Source organism: Lichenostomus cassidix, chromosome Z, assembly GCF_008360975.1.
Source record: "Lichenostomus cassidix isolate B80296 chromosome Z, HeHo_3.0, whole genome shotgun sequence".
Taxonomy (NCBI): Eukaryota; Metazoa; Chordata; class Aves; order Passeriformes; family Meliphagidae; genus Lichenostomus; species Lichenostomus cassidix.
The window spans coordinates 43243344-43265631 of NC_139511.1; the positions used below are offsets into that span (position 1 = coordinate 43243344).

The window sequence follows — 22288 nt, forward strand, 5'->3', positions numbered from 1 at the left end:
ATCCTCTTACTGTCTCTACATGCACAACATATACACTTGCAATGATGGGAAAAGGAGAAGTACGCTGCAAATCTTCAGCAATTTGAGGCCACATAGCAAAAAATAGGCTCTTTCTTTCTCAAAATAGAGTACCATGAGAATATACTTTAAAAAGTAAAGTGCATAAATGTGTTTATACATAGTAGAGAGGAAAATGATAAGTGAGATACATTCTTTCATTCTTCATACTAATATAACAGATCTTGGACATTAAATTCAGAAGAGCAGAATACAGTACTTCTGGTGCCTCTAAGAACAGTCATTGTCAGGAAAGAGAGGAGTCAAGACACTTGGAGGAAAATGAAAACTTCTTTATTTGGTATTGAAGACTAAATACATAAATAAAAGGAATGTTCTTCCTCTGTCAGCTGACTCTTACAGGTAAGACTTCTGCAGGATGTATTATTTGGCATTTCATGGCTCTGTATTAATATACACACATATATGCACATCATGGCTGTTAGCAATGGACTACACAACAGAGAATACATGAAAATTTGAAGCTACCTTAGAATAAAGGTGCTATGTTGAAAATGTAAACTCATATTAGGAGTGACTTGGTTTATTCAGCCTGGAGAAGACTGAAGGGAGACCTTGTTGTAGTCTAACACTTCCTCAAAAGTGGAAGCAGAGGGGCAGACACTGATTCTCTTCTCTGTGGTGACCAGTGACAGGACCTGAGGGAATGGCTTGAAGTTGTGTCAGGGAAGGTTTAGGTTGGATACCAGGGAAAAGATTTCCACCCAGAGGGTGGCTGGGCACTGGAACAGGCTCCCCAGGGCAGTGGTCACAGCACCAGCCTGACAGAGCTCAAGAAGCATTTAGACAAGGTATGTCGTGTGACTCGTGTGACTGTCCCCTGCCAGGCTAGGATTTTGACTTGATGATCATTGTGGGTCTTTTCCTACTCACAATATTCTATGATTCTAGGGCACCTGAAGACAAGGATAGTTGGAAAATTTGCTCATTTTAAGTGGTATATCATTTCTGCAAATATTTTTTCCATCCAAAATGGAACTTCAGCAGTAGTCATGAAGCTTTAAAATCAAATCCTACATTTGACGTATTAGAAAAAATTAGAAATTCCATAATGCATAATATTATTTTTCTAATGTATCACTGGCCCATACTGAGAAGCAATCTACTGTATAGATTTTGCATTCAATCTCTTTGTCAAAAACTACACAGCACATCAAAAGTTAATAGCACTAGGGAGTTCTGTGATTAATATGAAAACAAATGGTATATTACTAAATTTCTTTTGTTCTTCATTCACAATGATGAAACTGCTAGGATTTAACCTTTAAGGGTTAAAGAGTTTAATCAATGTCAATGTCTGATCTTCTGAAGGCGATAAAGAACAGTCTGTCTAGCGATACCCAACAGAACATCACTTTGTCAAGCCACAAAGCACCCAAAAGCTTGTCAAGTAAGTTACCAGAAACCTCTTTGTGGTTAGAACTCAGCTCCTTCCTGCTTGACCTATTATTTGATATTTGACCACTTGGTTGCAAGACACTTGCTCTTTCCAGCTGAAATGTCACTGGGGCATCTTGTCAGCTCCCCGACATCTCGGCCTGACATACAATTTTACTTTTGTGTGCTACAAGGCAGAAAATGCAGGGCAATGGCCTTGCTTTAAATTCTGTCAGCATCAAAGATGGGCGTCACTCTTGGGTCCTACCAACAACAACAAAAAAGGAGTCTATTTGAAGGTCAAAACAGCCATTACTTTTTAGTCTTTCAGTTTAAACTAAATACATTACCTGCAACACTGGTTTGGGAACTGTCCTTATAAAGTATATAAACATATCATCAGAAATCCTCCCTCCACAATTGTTCTTCTTTCTTATGAAATGCAGACTTGATAAAAGGGTGAGTTTTCAGCGCCTGCAGGGACCAGATTCAGTGGTTAACTTAACTTGTTCAAATAGGCAAGTGGTATCATGTAGCTTTACAAGGAGCAACCTGACCTTCTCACATTGACCAGCAGTGACATTATTGTGCAGGAAGAGAAGCAGTCACATCATTTCTGTTTTGCACAACCTGCTTAAAGTTTGCAACTAAATGCTTGTCTTCAGTTGAGCTGACAAGAGAAAAGAGGGGGCTCAGTGAACCATGGCAGGGCTGCCATGAAATGACAGGAATCATTGGCATACATTTCAAATAGCTCTCTCAATCCTATTAAAGTATTGCAGTCCTGCTTTAAAATAGACAAGTATGAAACAACTTTGATAGATAGAGACTAAAATGGCTTATTGATTTTTTTTTTTTAAGACTGAGGAAAATTACCCAAAATGTGTCATTCTTTAACATTTAAAAATATACTACACAAAAAATGAACAACTGCAACAAATAAAAGTTTAAAGAAATAACGGCTTCAGTATACAAAAATGACAAGTGCAGAAATGTGAACATACAAATGCACATTTTCATAAAAAAAGTAAAATTAATGTCAAAAAATACAAACGCTGGACTACAATTCAAAAATACCAACAAAATTACACTTTAATTGCGTCATTTTACATTAATATAATTTTTCCTTCTGAAAGATTACTAAGAATATGAAAATCCATTTTCCATTGTTCTTCTGGGATTGGATGTGACATCCAGGCTGAAGACACAGATTGAAGACAGAGAACTGTCTCTGTTTTGCATAACCCTGTAGGATGTGTCAGGTTCAGCTTGCAATGCCAAAAAGTCTGGGACAGAACTCTGGTCAGGCTGAATTTCTAGCTTGGAGCCATGATGATGTTTGAACTCCCCCTTGTTTCCTGGAATGATAAATAAAGAATGAAAAAACAAATCAAAAGAGAATCTACATTTACTGTTAAATACCTTTCACAAAGTTATGTATATGAAGTATTTGCAAGTGTTTGATTCTTGTTTTAAACATTTACTTAAAATACACGGTACCTGAGCACCAATAGTCATATTTAATTAAAAGAAACAAAGGACATTTTCTCAGGTATTCTGCATGAGTAAATGTTAGAAAACAATAAACTATTTTATTTTAAGTGCTACCAATACTTACAGAGAACTTTTACCCCCTTCATTATAATTTCCAGATTTTTTTAAATCAAATAAACAAACTTTTTCTACAGTCACCCTGTCACTGTTATAAGGAAACATATGCCATGCTAACCACGGAAGGTATTAGTTTACTTTTAAATATATTTTATCATCAATTGAAATCAAACACTTAATACTCTTCAAATGTTAGCCTGTTAAAAAGTGGCCAGAAGATATACACTGAATGCATGCTGATGGGAACATGATTCATACTTCAATGAGTCTCAACATTCAGTCAAGCAGGTATAAAGGTTAGATCAGTTAAAATTCAATGCTAAAGAACTTCCAGCATCAAAACATCAGGCATCCTACTCTGAAAGACTGCGGATAGTATCAGTGTATCAGTACTAAAAATTCTTTAAAAAATGGTAAAGAAAGACATTCTGTATTCCCCGAAACAAATTTAAGAAAACTCAATGCCATATTGCTCTTTTGCCCTTTACCAATGCACCATAAGATGTGAAAATAACAAATATTTCATCAGGTCTTAAAATATGTGAAAGCATCACATGCAAAGCATAATCATGGAATAAAAAAAAATTAACCCACTGAATGACTGTTACAGTATCTTTGAGGTTTGGAACACTCTCCAGCATTTAAGGAAGAGTATACATGCATATATAAACATACATACCTTAAGGCATAAACCCCTTAATACAGACATACACATATTCCATTACACATATTCATAGATATCTGGAGAGAGGCTGAAGGGTGTGTGTATATTCATATTTCAACAAATCCAGTCTCAATCACACATATATAGATACAGTCATGAAAGACTCCCCTTCCCTCTGTTAGTATTGCTGGAGAAAAATCAATTGTTGCCTCTAACACCTACTTCAACAGTTCCCTTTGATATGGACTCTTTTGATTTCCTGATTCACCACAAGCTATATTGCAGCCACTGTAAACAACTATGTTAGACATCAAGATCCCATACAGTAGCAAATTTAATTACTGTTTCCAGTACATAGTTAAAATTAGGTAGTACCCTGAGATTTTCTAAATTATAGAGCTGATGAGGACAAGATAACCAGCAGGACTAGTAAGTAAGGTTGGTAACAATGTAGTTTTTCAGTCCTTCCGGGATCAACTCTCTACCGAATAAAAACCACTAAAAAGCCAATGCACAGCAGACCTGAAATGCGATTTCAGTGAAGGCAACCTCACCAATTAACAGTCTGTTCTTCATACACTTTAATCAGCTGACCACACAAACAAAATTCTCTCTAAAATAAGAATCACTCATTAAAAAACATTACGACAGTATTGAAATATGCAAACAACTTGTGTTGTTCTAAAAAAATTTCCACATGTGAAAAAAATCAAATCAATAAGCTGCAAGCTACAAATGGGTTTTACTCTGGATAACAAATATTTAGGACAAATTTAAACATATTGGTTTGTACTGCTTTCAACACCTCACTTAATTAGCATACCACGAGTGAAAAATCTCATGCTATGATTACACTCGCATATTACTCTTTTTCAAGCTGTAGAAAGGGTTTTTTTTTTAAGAAATGGCAACAAGATCCCAGTAAACAGATAAGAAATCAGATTTCCTTTGAGAGTTGCAAAAAAATGTATGAAACTTAATGATTGGCAGCAAGTCAATAGACTATGTTACAGTAAAAGCTGCACTGTCGGGGAAAAAAAAGCTCTGGTTTAGTTATCTAGAGCCTGTGCTGTACTTCTTACAAAGAACAGAGTGCCAGTCATTGAACAGAAGGGAAATCAGATTTAATAGCAATATGACTGATGCAAAAAAAAAAAATTGGCTGTTACTTGTAACTGGATCATACTGATCCAGTATCTTTATATACCCTCATGATGAATAAAAAAATACTATTCTATAGGTTAGAAGAAAAAAATACTCAGAACTGTTATAGCATTCATTGTCTGAACACATACATTCACAGAGGAATTTTAAAGGCAGTTATAATTTCCCCCAACAGACCTTTTTCAACTTTATTGTATTTAGACACCTTTCTAAAACATGTATTAAATTGACAAACTCAAATGACTATGCCAGAGCTGTGATGATAATCCATCATATAAATATGCATTTAGGTAATTTTTAAAGGAGGAATTATGTATCTTAAATAAGGTGTCTATTCAGGTAAATCTTTAGCAGAGCACTTTTATTTACCCTGTAAGCTGTATATGGTTCCATCTGAAACGTTACACTTCACCAGGTAAATAGATATTTAGGACACATATGTGTAGCAAAAATATGCTTTCAAAATATTTATACAATACAGTAATTGGTCATGTCCCATGCACATTTTTCAACATTTGGTAGCCCAACTTTATAAAACATGTTTTCTCAAAGACCAAAATATGAAAAGTTAGTCTATATTATGGAATAATTGCTTTCTAAACCTAAGTAATTCAAGCAAAATTTTTATTAGACATGGAAAAGATTTCTAAAACAGTTCTCTACAGTTTCTCTGTGACTAACCTACAGTCAAATTCAGGATCTAGATTAAAGGTTGTCTCATGATATATGAGTTCTTTTACCACAGTCAAAACTCATTTATAGGGGCTGCTTTATTATTATGATATTGTGAGTAAATATTTTCATACCATCATTTATTATATCCTTATATATGTTTTTATTGCAACATCAACTTACCCGTAAGCATCATGTTGTGATCAAAGACACCCATTTTGCTTTTGTATATCCATATTTGTGGAACATATGCACAGTTGGAAACTTGAAATGAAAAGACTATGCATGTCTTATGACAGTGGTACAAACAGACAATTACATAAGGAAATAAACTGTTAAAAGTATGCTGTTTATCTTCAATTGTAGGAGCAAAATCTACAGCTGAAGCTGCAAATCAGTCAGAACAGTTTCAGTCTTCGAAATCTACACAAAGATAATATTACTGCATGATTGTCACCATTATACCATACTACAGCTTTTCAACTTCCCTCAACTATATATGTTATTACAGTAACTTCCACTTCTCAAATTTCCCACCACTAATTTTTTTCACTTTAAACTGCTTTCAAATACCCAGTTTCAAAACACAGTAGCCCAAACTTCTCTTCTGCTTTCTTCTGACATGTAACATGCTGTCTTATTAAAAAATATACTATTAAATATCAGAATAATAAAGTGATAAGTTTTTTGTGCATTAAGGCGTCTGGGTTATGCATACAATAATAACTGGCTTCAACTGAGGAAAAAAAAGCCATAAAACTGCTTAGAATCAGAACAGACCAAATAATAGACAAAAGCACATAAAGAATAATATTGAATACAAGTTACGATGTTTCCCTCCCTGTGTGATGATGTAGGAGCAGTAACAAGTGCAGTGTTATATCTCAGTGTAAAGGAAACACAATTGTTGAATGACAAGGCCAAAATATGATCTGGATTTCATCAGAATACAGGACATTTAGGTGTGTGAGGATGCCTAACAGTAAAAAAAAGTGCAGAGAGAGGAGCACACTGTAGTTTGTTCAGAATTCTAGCAACCCCTAAAATCTCTGGAAAGGCTGTAGCATTTCCTAGTTCTCCTGAGTAGGAAGAATTGTAAGTTAAGCACAGATGCAGAGAATGGTGAGGGGAAAGTGCGAAACAGTCAATGTATTTCTCCACAAGTGATTTCTGATACCTACTCCTCTCAGCCCAACTCTAGAACATACAAATACACAGTTATACCAGTAGACAGCAAATCGAATGGCCAACAATATTCTTTTCAGCTTCTCCCACCTATGCAGATTGTATCATTTCACTGCAGCAATAGCAATTCCAGTAAGTGTTAAAGGAAGAGCCACTGTCTTCAATAACCATTTTGCAGCACTTACGTGGAAACCCTATTTCCCTATAGAGAAAGATGCATATTGTCAGATCATTCAAAACCTCCTATGCAGACTGCTATTTCGAAAACAGAGTTGCCTTTTTGGAGACAGATTTCCAGTATGCTGTTCTTTTTTGTTGCTTTGTTTTCTGTTACAAGTAACTCCAAAGCATTTTCTTACTCTCAGTGAAATAATAAAATAAAATGCTACAAACTGGTATTTAAAATGGAAAGTATTACTTGTGGATGTCAGTGCAATACAGTCCTAGTTACAAACCTTTTCAAAGTGGGCATGTATGCTGGCTGCAATTGGAAAGTTTGCTTCCATGTCAGTGATCCTGCAATTCTGTATGCTGAGGCAGTAGGACTAAATTGGTGCTCTGACACAATGTAAGAAAACGGTAACATTCGGCATAAATTTTAGTTGTCAGCACTCCTGCCTGGATTCTGCAAACAATTTGTTATCAGAGAATAATTCAATGGGCTGCCAACTCATTACATATTAAGTCAGAAAGGTAGACACACAACACACTTTGGGTGTTGCTAGCCAACAATACTAATGGCTTTTTTCATTATCAAGAATTCCCTCTTCCACTTTCAGGAGTTTTTAAACAAAGATGAGTCTGTAATATCTGGAAATTACAATTTTTTCTTACTTTCCTAATGCTCTTGCATTTAATTTGTTCAGTGAAATCACACTCTAGAGGCTCAATTAAAAGCAATTAAGAGAAAGATTTCATTATATATTGTATTTGTTTTTCTAAAAGAAAATCCTGTTTCATTCAAACATACTTAAACCTGGTATGTTTGAAGAATACACAGGATTGGATGCATTATCATACCAGATGAACACTTTATCTTCAATGTTTTTTTGGCTTAAAGACAAATAACTTGGTTCTGCATTTCTAATTTTGATGTTTTATAAAAATTTTGGCCAAAATCCACACACAGCCTATACTGCAAGTCTTTGTTCCAGATGCTTCATTGGAATACATGGGAAGTTTCCCATTTTTAGGTCAAATTCTCTGCACTGCACTAATAACACCAAAATGCTAGACAAACAATGACATGCTCTTTTTCCCATGGTGAAATGAGCAGCCTGTTTTGATTTCAATCCAAGTTTCCAAATTCTTTAGTACTTTTTGCCCATGATACCTACCACTGTCTTTCTACCTTTTCAAGAGTGGGAGCAACTTTTATTTATTTATTTTGAATCTGGGTAGCCAACCCAAATGACTATTGCTTTACTTAGTGGTGCACGCAGCAAACATTGGAAGGTACACTACACTTACTATTATGACACCACTCTGTTTCACAGCAGGGTATGAGATCATCACTGCCTTTAACTGATGCCTCTATTGCCTCCAAGGAAGGCTTTCCTAATATGTGACTTTTCCCATGGATTCTCATTGCCTTAGATCAGTATGTCACTCTCTCATGGTTCCCTCTCAGTTTTTTCTTTCTAGCAAGAAGGGGAGAAAGGAACTACAGTCAGAGACTAAAAGACTCACGACACCATGCTAAAGCACCAACAGCTCGCAAAGTAGTTCCCCCGACTTAGCCTGTTCTTCTGGGAAAACAGTCCATATTCCACTAGTTACAGTGTCAAACTTCTTATTTTTCTGAAAAATGTATTCAGCCATCATCCAAATTCCTACCCAGTGTGACTGTCTGACGTAAGCCTTCAAAGTTTCATCTGAGTTGCATGTATACTGCCGCTCTAGCAGAAAAAAAGTATATTTACATTCATTTTGCCAAACATTAGCATCTTCTGTCCAATCATTTGAATGCAGAAGTGTTAGGAGAAAACAGCTTAGAGAACAAGGGTTGACACATACAGTGTGAAATCTTAAGGTGCTTGAATGCAATGAGGGAGAAAGTGAGACAGAACCACGTTTCATCTCCCTAACTGTGCTACAGTCCACATGAACTTTGTGACAGGTCTCTGTCTCTCAGCCACACTTCACTAGCTTCTGCTGACATTCAGCTGTCAGACAGCAACCCTTTACCATGCCCCTAACATGCTCTACAGCTTCACCCAATTAACTCGCTTTCACTTGACATTGCAGCAAAGAGCTTCATAATAGGTGGTCAAGGTGCATGGTGTCTGCTTGCCCTCTAACTGCTCACGCACAGCAAAATGCTACCTTCCTTTCTGTCTGTTCGCGACGAACCGGTGCAACTACAATTTATGTGTTCTGCTACTAAATGGGACAAGGACAGCAGACCTTTGCCAGCGATGCATTTATACATCTCTTACCAAAGATTATCCTAGAGCTAATAATCATAGAAATTTTGGCAAAAAAAAAGAAATTACACTGATTCAGTAAAATATTTTAATAACTTTTTACTTAACAAAAGTGTACTGTAGCAGCAATTTGATTGAGAGGGAGAAGGAGGGGAAATAATAATTATTTAAAATAGTAGCACCTAACAAAGGAGGAAGGTCTGCAAACAAAGTGTCTATGATTCAGCTCTCTTGTATTAAAAATATTTAGGTATTCAGAAGATTAATTTTTGCTATGCATTTCTGCCAACTACACAGTATTTTTTAGGAATTTTTTAAGGAAAATTTTTGGAAATATGGATCTATGTAGCTAATAAAAGAAATGAACTATTAAAAAAATGGAAATCAACATTTTAGGATTCGCTTGATAGCTTATTGAAAAACAAGAACAAACATGCAACTCACTGTTTGCAAGACAGATGCCTCAAAAGTACTTCAATTTACTCAATAGTTCTCTCAAGTATATTTGTATATAAATATATGGAGTAGGTCAGAAAAGTCCCTTAAAAAGTCAATATGTATGTAGTAAGTACTGATGATGCTCAAGAGCTCTGCCGAAGAGGGTGGAAGAGTCTGGATTAAGCACTGGTGTCTGCACAGTGAAATTAAAAAAGCCACTACAGTAAATATGTTCTAGTGGCCTTACAGGTTTCAAATACCACAATTCCAGCAAGACAGGACTCAAAAGAGTATCTACATAGTTCTTTAAGATTCTGGTTTGCTAGCGCAAACTCAGATAGGTTATGCAACCTGTTTTCTTTCCCAGCATATCTACAGGGAAAAGTCCCCTTGCAGTTCTTTTTCAAAGTCTTTCAAAGGGCAGTTTTTGCACACAAGAAATCTTATTTTCACAAAGAGAAGCAGACATCAAGATTGCAGAAAGTAGAAGCTCAAGAGAAGTCCTAAGCATGAAGCAAGGAAAACAAAAAAAAGGAAATACATTGATTAAGGTGTAAAGCAGACTCTTCTCTTGACAGGAATTTACGGCAAGAACATACAACCAACTTATCTTTATGAAAGGTGGTGAAAAGCAGCAAATCATAAGGAATTGGAAATCACACACCTCTGGAAGAGGCTGCTGATGCAGAAGTGGATAGTTTTGTAGCAATGAAAAAAAATATAGTGAACACCTCACTCAGATTCCATGTAGGAAAATGGCACTACTCAGAATCAAAATGAAGTGTCAGAGACATATATGGCCTAGTAGTGAAAAATATTACAGAATATCTTGTAAGTGAACAAATAGCTATTTTGATTCACTAGGTATTGAGATTATAATCTGGTGTTGTCCGTAAACCTGAAGTGACATGGGAAATGCTGATGACAAGAACTGACAGCATTTATTATCTGCCACCGAAGAGTAGATTAAGTTCACTGCCCAGAGACAATGGAACTAGGAGAATAAACCAGATACAGACATGGTTTATGCAACCTATCTGTTCCTATTTGAAAAATAGACTGATTGGAATCTGTTATCCAAAATACAAACATTTGCATTTTGAGTCAGAACATCTGCAATTGCACTGGCCAACAGGCTAATCTGAATCTCAGTTAATCTAAATAACTGTACTAAACTGAGCAGTCTCTTTAAAAGATCCTGACTGATCTTTTAAAGAATGACTGACTTATACCATATGTTTAGAGGTGAACTAATATTACTGCCAATTTAATTTTCTCAAAATGAAGGTTTACTCTTAAAATCATCAGGTATTAGGAGAACAAAGTGTTCTATTCTTTTAGCACTGGCCAATGCATGTAGATTTACTGGATAGCCCACTGCAGATGTATAGGCTGCTACCTTCTAGGCAAAATCCTGATAAGGGCTCCATCCAATTCCCCCACAAATTGGATTACAGAAAGATTCACCAGGAAGAGTTACACTTGGCTCCCTGTAGGTTTAGTATAGTTTTCTAAGTTTTGTTTGCTTATTCAAGTCAAGCACTTTAATGTTCATTGATCCCCAGTAAAACTTAGTTGAAGTAACTTCAGGAGGGAATTATTCCTTCTCCCACAGATTACATGCAACATCTGAAGCAGCACATCTTCAACAGAGTTCTAAAGGGTAGTTTTATAACAGTAACGGTCAGGGAAAACAGTTGGCTTTCCAGCAGTATTGCTTATAAAGTATCAGTTGATATCTGAATAGTCTAGAAAAAATATTTTAGGCTCTGTTGCAGTTGATGGCTAGTATGTAGGTCTTCTGTAAATCCAAGATCCAAATTACATTAACTGGGCGAGGAATCAAGCTTATCAGTTATAAACAATTTGAGTGTGGGTGAGCTAGGTTTACTGTCTCTATTGGTTTTGGCCAAATATATATATACAATTATATCTCAGACTGAAATTAAATTTAAAAATCTAATAATTACTTCAGCAGAACTTTTTATACTTACTAGACTCTTGAGCACAGCCTCCAAGAATTGGTCTTAGCTCAGGTACGAGATCACGTCTTTCTGTGAGGTTGAATATGCAGTTCAAGTGAGTCGACTAAGCAAACGGAACTAATATTTCCTGCATACCTATCATATTTTAGGTGAATAAACATTAAAAAAAAGCTAATGAAATTTCATCCTTTCATATATATTTAAGCCAAATGCGTCTTCTGAAAGCACAAAGTTAAAAACAACAACAACAAAAAACTCAAACAAAAAAATACACCACCACCACGTATAACACTACAAACAAATAAAAAAACGGCCCAAAACCAGAAACCACCAACACATACAACACTCCAAACTTTCATCAGGTATGTAAAACTTTTATCAGAAGAGTCATGAAGAGCACAGAAGAAGACTTTGGAGAGGTATTTTTAGCTTTTTGGTTTGCAAAACAAAAAAGGTGCAATACAACTTTAAAAATCTAGGTTTAAAAACAAACAAACAAAAATCACAAACAAACAAACAAAAAGACAACACCAAAAAAACCCAGAACAGGGGTGTTTCAGTAATTTGGTGTGCCTTGTCCATTACAGAATTATTATAACTTAAATTCTTTTACTCAGAGTTCCCATTTAGATTACAGTCTTCTAAAAAATCTCACATTTTAAGTGTAGTAAACTTCAGTAAGTAATTAAATTAAACTCAAAATACTTAATGGGATAGGTTGTTTTGACATACCAATTAAAATTAAACTGGATGACTTGAAGTGTCAGGAAGCTTTGCAAAGCCTCGGTTAAGTTACAATATTTAATGCTCAGACTCTCATAAGAATGGAATGGATTTAATAGACCCTGTGAAAGCAAACTTGAAGACACACAGGCTTTTAAAGACTAACAGGCCCCGGACTAAAAGTATAAAACCACCATATAAGATGATCCTTCTATGATCAAAGAAGGCCCCCAGTATTCAACAAAAGCTGAAAAATTAGGGCATTATTTCGTTATTGTGGTTCAGGCCTTCAGAGGCTACACGTGTCAAATCACCTGCCTCACGTAGATAGGACAAAAGGCTTTCAAAGTATCGGTGAATACACAAATTTAAGAGAGTCAATATTGCAATGCCAGCTTCATGGCAACACTTACTAATGAGCTATGAGTTTATGGGTCAATTTCAGTTGAGACACAGATCCAGAAGTGTGGTGTCATAAATCATTGTGGCTTTAAAATTTCTGTAGGTGCCTCTCTAAAAAGAGGAATTCCTTTAGGAATTGAGGGAGTTACATCATCTGAAGAGGACTAAAGGGAATCATTCTACCTTCAAAATTTCACTGCTTTCCTTATATCATCATATGTATCAGGAAACTCTGCTGGTGATTAACCACATTATTCTTGACCATATTTTTAGTAAATTTTATCACTCACTGTTCATTTTTAAGGTAACCTCCCTTCCACCACAAAGAAGAAAAAAGGGTGAACTGATTACTTGACAAAATGTGGCTTCTTCCTTTCCAAATGGTGGCATTTCTGAAGCAAGTTAACAAAACCCCCAAATTCTTGTAAAATAGGGAAGTGAAATTACAGTTTAAGAAGAAATTCTTTCTAATTCCCTTTCTTTAACTGAATTATTAAATAAACTGAAGAAAAGAAATGTTATTTGAATAATCAAGATTATTATTATAATAATATCCTTTCAGCTGACAGTGAAGCTCTTTACCCTATGGAGTGCTCATTTCACATTTTAAAAATTTTTTCCATGATTAGTTTATTCAACAGGTCAAACTCTTTCACAGAGTTCAGTCTCTGGAGAAAACAGGCCCTCACTATGATCAGCTAGAAAAACTGTGCCTTCTCTACACAATGTGTGTTTCACAGAATTCAGTGAAAAGTTTTTATACATAACTTAGAAACAAAAACAATTAAAAAAACCCTGTTGGGTAAATATTAAACAGTTTGTCTTAAATATGTAAGACTAAATAAAAAGAAACATAAAGATGTAACTTGCTGTCTGTATTCCTTTAAATCATGCCAACATTACAGGAATGAAATTATAAGTTAAGAACATTATGCTTTATGCACTTAGTCAATTTCCTGCCTTCCTATCTCTGCAAGTCATACTCTCTCTATCATATTTTAAAGGTTTGGTTTTTCTTCATTTGTCACATTAACTTTTATGCTTAAAGTACAAAATGCAAGCAATGGAAGTAGGTAAATACATGTATTTTTACAAGAAATACATTACTGCAAAGACATCACAGAAAGGAATGCAAAGGTTTTTTTCACAGTTGAAAAGGATGGAAACATGCACAATTATAGGGGAAGGCAGGGGAAAAGAGCATTAACAAGCCAACAGAAAAACAATCTGATTTCATAAATTCCAGAAACGCACAAAATAAAGCAGACTGCTGTAGTTTGCAGATACCATCCTTTACCACACTCATTATCTCCCTTTGGCCTGAAGAGGATCCACTCTCCTCTGCGTGGATTAGTAAGGTTAGTTCTGACAGTAAAATCTGCTGTGGGACCTAGGATGGAGACCAAACCCAGCCTTGTGCTCCAATGACCTTCTGCCCAGTCTGTGCACCAGAAGCAGAGACTAAGAGGAGACAGAACATCAGAGACAGTTGTCTCCTGTGGAGGGAAGGTTGACTGCTAGCTGGTACTGAATGTTCTGCTGGTGGGGCTATGACTGCCTCTCTGCCATCCAGAGGGAAACACAAACCTCTAAACATGAGATTTTGCTTTACAAAACTTAAAGTAAGTGTGTGTGTGTGTATATTTTTAAAAAATTATTATTATTCTTAATGTGTGTGTGTAACGTTATCCATGCTACAATATAAAAGTGCATGCTGCACATACACGCATTTCTCAGCCTAGCTGAGCAAGAGGCAGGCTCTGGGCAACACTGCCCTAGGTCATACTCTTATCTTTTTTTCCCTGTGATCTCGGCAGTGAGCTGCTGGTATAAAGTAAACAAGAATAGCAAAAAGACAACAAAAATTGTTGTCTTTCTATTATCTATTATCTATTATCTTTCTATTATCTATCATCTTGATCAACTGAGCTGCAATCCACAGGTTGCACTATTTATCAAAGTTAATGTCTGAAGATCAGCACTGAATTTTCTCCCTATAAACAGTGCTTTACGTTCTCAACTTGAAACACAAAACCAACCAGGTGTCAAAACAAGAAAATAATTATTCACAACAGTATACCTTGTAGGATCTAAATTTAAAATGTCAAGAAAGTATCAGGAAGATGACAGACAGACTGGATTGCATGGATTCACTCACCATTTAAGGATCTGTGCTAGACTCATTCAGGCACAGCTATGCTTTAATCCCCTCCAAAAATTTCTCAGCGAATTCAGAGTCTCAGAACAAACAGACATTCCCTTTATGTTTAACCCACAGTTTAGCAGGGAATAACAGAAGCTTCCCAGCTCTCTTTCTTGAAATAACTTCTTCAAAAGGGAGGAGGAAGCACCTTCTGGCCTGAGTAAAAGTCCTTGAGTCTGGAAAGAAGTGAATTTGTCTGCCTTTGTAGAGAATATTCCTTTTCTTCTATAAAGCCAGTAAAATTGTGTCCTTGGCTCTGTTCTTTTGTAAAAACTTCTTCCTGGGGTTAAATGTCCTGGTCTATAATATTCAGTTCTCGAAATAAAAGCCTGTCTAGCACTCCCAATACTTTCATTTCTACTGAAGCATTAACGATATATGTAATAATATATGAACTTTTCTTTTAATTTGATGTCCTGGAAATGCTCCTTTGACAGATGTGGGAAGAAGGCAAAAGAAACAGCAGTATGTAGCAAACAGGAAGGAAAGGTATGTGGCTGATGAATAAAACCCATTGCATATTACCAATGAAACACATTTCAAAAGACAAGTGCAAAGGTGTCTAATAAGGAAAATGCAATCACATGGTTGTCTCCTGACTTACAGCTGCCCTCTACAGCAACTGGGGCATTTCTGAAACATTCTTTTCCAGGAAACCCCACCTACCATTTGCAAAGAAAATATAAGACTAGCTCATTCCAGTATTTCTCCTTTGAAAACAGAACAAATTAAAGTGTAGGCATTCACTTCCTTGCTCTCAGTTATGTTGCAGGCAGAGAATGAATGCATGATGATTTTTTACAGGGCAAACTTGAACCCATACTTTAGACTTGCTTCCTTATCCAAATCATTAGTTTCTCTAAATCCGTTTCCAATTAGTTGCTCCTGCAGGTACAATTGCTGCAGTGGCCTGCATTTAGGCTAAGAGATGAATACAGCCTTAGCTTCCAAGTGTCTTGTTTTCAGTCCTGGGAACTGAGGACCCTTGTTTGTGAGCTGGTAGTTCCAGTACCTCACTAGAAACACATTTCTAATGCCATAGAAATGCAAACCATGAAGGAAAACAAAAAGGAAAGGAGATTACCTTCCTGAAAACATGACCCTCCTTTTTTGTGACTCAGCCAATGACTTGAAAGATTCGTTTTGTGCTTAACAGAGGAACAAACCTGTGGTCATTTAAGAACTTCATGGTTTCCATTAAACCACACAGTGTGGACATTTGGAATTTCATGGCAACAGTGAAGTGAGAATGTAGATCTTACTTTTCCAAAGTACCGACCTCTGCTGAGAGTTAACACCCACACACATTCTCTCACATTCCTTAGCCAATTCATGTCATTAAGGAGAGTTGAAGAACAGACCAAACAAAGAAAAAATCCAAATCAAAACAAAACAGAAAAAAAATACCACAAAACCCAAACCAACCCCACTTAAGCCTCTTTCTTAAGCACTTGAAAGTAAAATGCTACAAGTGGAAATGTAATGTTTAAATGCAGTGAACTCATTGTGTCCATCTACAGTGTTTACAGCATTAACCCTGCAACTGAAAAGCTGAATTATTGGAAACCACCTAATTACCCAAACATTTACCTCTCTGCAGGTGTAAATACATGGGCCTAATAAGCCTTCCCACTGTGAAAGTAGTTACTTAAATTATATTAAAATATTAAAACTGTTTAATGAGTTTTTTACCCCTAAAGTAAATTGAGTGTGTGCCTTAACCTGCTTCAGGCAAAGGAAGTTTCAAACATATTGGTTTTGAAACTAGCCATTATTTCCCAAGTTGCAAAAATGGCAATTTTATTTCCCAACAGCAAATGAAACTGTCAGGAAAATTTAGATGCAATAAAATTGGGTGGTTAAACCAACATGCTGTATGTGGAATAAAACTGAATTAAAGGAATTAAAATTAAGCATTATGTCAGTCAAACTTTAGAAAAACTATTTGAAATGGGAGAGGGAGGGGTATTGGAGTAGGGGTTTTTTGTAAAAGTTAGGTTTTGGACTTGGTGAGGTCCACCCATAACTACCCATTTTATGTCCATCAACTGTGTCACATTTGAAATTGGTGCAGTGAAAAATATTTTGCATAAAATGTGTTGCTTCTGGCAACATTTCTGCCTAAATAAAAAGTTGTCAGGCAGTGTGTGACTTTAGTGGTACAGAGTTTTAAAATGGTGGCTTCAGTCCAAGGCTAGCTAATAACGGCTGACATGCACTGGAATCTTGAGGCCTAAATCAACATTGTTTTCACAGCTGTAATTAAGCCACCTAATCAGAAGCACATTTTGACGGGACAGTTTCTGGAAGCCAGACATTACAATTTCTTATGCCTGGAGCGCAGTGGCTCATGAGAGGTCCTCATTTAATTTCAGGTTTAAAAAAAAAAAAAAGGCTGTAAAATGAAAAGAGTATTAAAAAAAGTAGTGTACGGCTGTTGAAATGAAGCAGGCCTATGTGTTCATGCCTTGACCAACCCTGCATCCCACCCTCCTTCGGCTTTCTGCCGAGTCCCCAGCTCTCAAGTGGCAGCTGCACACAGTGAGATTAAGGGCTTCTGCCAAAGTCAACAGATGAGCTGGTCTGAACTGGCTCTCTGTGTGTTCTGATTGTAAATTGTGCTGGTGATGATTAGAGAACTCTAACACAGGATGTCGACTCTTAAAACTGTCCAGAGAAAATATTTTATTTTTTTTTTAAGTTCAGGAAATTTTTTTAAACTTCTTTTGTGGCTTGGTACATAGTGTTTTGTCTGTAACTTTCAGATGACTCAAACATGAATTCACACAAATCAAGAACTACAATATTGAAAAAATACACTGTTACTTGCTCTCATTGGGAGTACTTCCCTCATTTGGGAGTGTTTATATAGCACTGCTGCAGAATGCAACTCTCTGACACTACAGCTGTCTTGTGCTTCTTCCACCTGCCAAGGGGAAGACATCCTGAAATTCAGACTATCAACTATTTCTGTTGTGTGATTATCAATTTGGGATGTTGTCATACCTGCTTCAACAGCTACATTGGGTTATTTTTCTGGAGCACAGCTACACTGGTAACTTTAACATAAACTTTCAACCCCAGAGGCCACTGTAAAACTATCAATATGAAGGCACCAGTCACTGGGGTCTGATTACATTTGGTTCTGCACTTTGATTACATATGGATTCTATTAACTGAACCTTTTGCCTTATAGGCAACATTTTAATCAAATTACTGTAATTTTCAAATATGTTACAACAGTCTGACAAGTTTAAAGTTCACATACCTAAAATATTATTTAAAAAAATTCTGCACAGGAAAGGAAGTATTCTTTACAAAATAGCAAATGTGTTGTTGGATTAGTGTAATTGTTTTTTAATATCTTGCTCTAAGTTACAGAATGTGATTTATAATATAGGTGGTTGTGGTTGTTGTTGTTGCTCTTGTTGTTGTTATTATTATTATTCTAAAATACATGATTTATATGGTTTGGTTACAACTATTACTTGTGTAAGCAATACCACATGACCAGGTGAGCATTTACATTAGGATATGTGCATTCCTTGGCTATGCAATAAGGCTGGCAAGTGATGCCCAATTACTTAAGTCAGGTAAGAAATGCAAATATTGTAACAAAAACATAATTTCAGGGAGATATTACTGCTTGGTGGATTCAGTCTTATAGATACGTTAAGCTTAGTAAATCTTATCAATAGAGTTTTCTATTTTTGCCTGTCTGATATCTCCACACTTTCACGTCTATGACCATCTCAATAGTTACGAAATTTTCCTTGTGGGCCTGTCAGATTTTTCTTTACTTGCTGTCACTTCAGTAACACTCACATGTTTCACAGCAACTAAACACTTGGTAAGTAACAATACTGAGCAGAGTTATTATTATTGAGGTCCATATTTACTAAATTCTGTCCAAGACTATTTCCAGGAAAACACATCAAGATGGAGAGTAACAATAATGTCTAATTACTTTTTGCAAGGCAAGTTAAGAACCAGTATCTCCAAATTTATCAAAAAATAAATTCAACTGTGCATAAGGCTACATGAGGTAGTGAAAAAGCCAAGAGTTTTCATTCAGGACATATCTGCTTCCTGCAACATTTGGGAAGAATTCCTCCAGCTACATCGGTGATATGGCTCTGGCCCATGAGAGACACTCTCTGATACTTAACATGACACTGATAAATGCCCTTCCCCTGTGAGCAAGAGAAAAGGCAAATAGTTAGGATTTTATTTTCTCTCAAGTTTCATTTTCATAATTCTAAATTTAGAAGAGTGCATCCCTGTTAGATGCAGGTCTCAGCCATAAAACACAGACTGAACTTGTGACAAGGACATGAAGCGTATGGTGGAAAGACATGTAAGACCAATGCCCTGACCAGCCTGGTAAAGTAGGAAGAAACTGTCAGGGGAGTTGTTAACTGATCAGTTTCAGTTTTAAATGTTTCTTTTCTCTCTACCCGCTATAAACAGGGTTCAAGTAGATCATGAGAACTGAGAGCTGCCTGCTTTGAGTAGGAAAAAAGTGTACATCTTGCTTAATGCAGTTTTTCAACAAAAAAAGTATGAGAGCGTTTGTCAGTTACTAGGATCTCAACAAAAAAATACATAATTTTCATGCGAAAGATCATTCTACTTGCTTCTCTCACCTCAACAAAACCCACCATTTCTGTATTTTCAATACTCTAAGTGATAATCACTGGACATTTTCAGACAAAGGACAGACACAGACACAACTCTGGTGAAAAAGATATGATACAAAGCCACATAAACTAATAAGAAGTGATTTTACTTTTACTCCAGCTAGGAGAAGCATCAAAAAAAAAAATCTGTTTTCGTGGTTAGTTAGAGAATTCTGCTACATTTACACACCTCTTTACTTAAGCCTTCTCATCCACCTGAAAGTCACTTTCTCCCCCTTTCAGATAAAGTTATCATTTTGGGTCCCCAAATTTCCCTTTCTCCAGTACACACAAAGCTTTACTCTCTTCATCACCGACAGAGATTATTGTATTTTCCTCTTCATTTTCTATTCCCCTTTGATTGTGACGTGAAAGCAGAAAAAGGAAGGAGTATCACCAGATCAGCACACATTCAGGATCAGAGAAGCACCTGACCACTTATCATAACAAACTAAAGTGTCTTCTTTTGTTTGCCAGAACTGATACCAGATTAATTTACATTCTTCAACTTCTTACAGCAGTACTGACAACAGGCATAAAATCTTAGGGCTTTCTGAAGAAATTTTATAATGAACTGAATTCAATTCACTATTCCTCCTATATGTCAGGTCATACTGGAAAACACACTGTCACTGGATCCACACCCTGCAACACTGCGCTTGCAGCAAAAACCCCTTGGACAGCTTGGATTCACATCCTTGCCATGTGACTGCATATGATGACACATTGCCCCACAGCACCCACAAAGTAACTGCTTATAACTCTACTATGGCACAACACACCACTTATAAGCTCTCTGTTCAAGGTCTACTTATTACTGAATTAATGTGCAAGTATAATAATAAACTAATGTATCTGAAGAAGGACTAAAACTAATGAAAGCAGCAAAATTCAGCACAATCCAGTTGATGTTTATATTACTGGGTGTTGCTGAATAAGAAATAGGCAGAAAGGACTATTACAAAATGTTGATAGTTTCTTAATAGAAGGGAAAAAAAAAGAAAATGACATTTTAGAAATGTAAGGGAAATTTCAGAAGCATTTGGTAAAAAACAAAAATCCAATAGTTTTAAAAAACCCATACGAGCCCACCAGGAACCCTCCCAACCAACAGAAGAGATACAGGAACAGAAAGCAATAGGAAAGCTAGGGGAGGGAGGGCGGGAAAAAAGAAGAAAAGAAGACAGATAGAAAACCCAAGCTGTTTTTAGCCATACTGAATTTTAAAGAGTTGCAAGAATTAAAAATGCACAGGGCCTTTCTCTGCACAGAGTAAGAATCATCCAAGACCAGTACGACAGATAGACAGCTGGGCACTAATGAAGAGTACAGAAACATTCTGCTATTGACTTCACTTCTCCCCACATAATTCTCTTTTCCATAAGCAGTGTTTCCAGTGTTCATCTCACCTCTGTCCATCATAATCACATCCCTTCCTGTTCCTCTCCATTGGCATTACCACATATAGCAATCCCAGAATCTAAACTCTATTGACTGGAAGGAAAGTGCTCGGACTAGAAATAGACTGGAGGATGGAGATGTCAGTTCAGAGTCTGAGATAAAAGATGAGGAGCTAGAATCACCAATTTTGCCTTATGCCACTAGTTTTGTTTCTGCAAATATCAGCAAAACCCAATGCAGCAGAAGAGAGAAGTGGTATGAATAGAAAGAAAGGTGATATATTATGAAATTTCAGTAGAAATAGAACACTTAGGAAAGCAACACCATTTGAACGTGGAAAATATCAATACTGATGAATGGGCCAAACTCGCATGCAATGGACAGTGTTGGCAGGGCAAGCTCCTTAAGCAACTAGCATAAAAGGTATCAAGCGACAGCCACAACATTGTGAGATAAAATTCAATTTTATAAGGTAACACTCCACACATGATACACAACTGGAAGACTTTTAAAATATATTTCAGCACTGAGCAATAGCTACTGTTCAGGAAGCACAAACATATGTCATATGAAGGCCAGAAACTGATACAGTCCAAGTGCTATATTTGTCTCTTCCACATAAAATTTTGTCTGCAATGGATATACGATTGAACACAGAGAATTAAAACTAACAAAGCTTGTCTAATTTTGAAACCAAATATGTGCTCAAGAGTCATTACTCCCTTTCATTTAAAAGAAGTAAAAAATATCTGTTCTACGTTTTATTAGAGAAATTTAGTACAGAACTTCTTCCTCAAAATCAGACCAGAACATCATCAACTGGAACATTAAAATCTAAGTCACACTGCAAAGCTGTGATGTCTTAAGTTATTAAAAGTCATGCTTAAGACAAATTTTACAAATATTAGGGACAAGTTTTATGGAAAACCCAAATACTACAAAATATACCATAACCACTTATACTTTTTTCATGGCAACTTGAGACTCTCATTCTGAAATTTTTCACCTTTACATTAAAATTTTAAACCACTTCCTATCAATGCATAGGCCTAGATTCAAATTAAAATGCATCTAAAGAAGAACTATTGTTCTCTCCAGAGGGCAAATAGATCCCTCCACAAGGCAAATAGTATCATCTTTACATTGACACTGCATGCAGATAGAAATTACTTAAAAAGCACAGCATTTAATCACAAACATTGGAGAGCTGATTTTCACTGTAAAATGATAAGCCACTGCATAGCCCTTCACAGATAGGACTAGCATAATCTTTACTAAAA

At 36.2% G+C, this 22288-nt stretch overlaps 1 protein-coding gene across 1 annotated transcript in view; it reads right to left on the reverse strand.

Moving 5' to 3' along the window:
• Window positions 1-335: 335 nt before the first annotated feature.
• Window positions 336-22288, reverse strand: part of CCDC171 (coiled-coil domain containing 171) — a 160889-nt gene continuing 138936 nt past the window's right edge. The window contains exon 25 of the mRNA XM_085042372.1: window positions 336-2813. Within this exon, the coding sequence (XP_084898498.1) occupies window positions 2596-2813 (218 nt within the window). The 3' untranslated portion in view covers window positions 336-2595. The remainder of the gene's footprint in view (window positions 2814-22288) is intronic.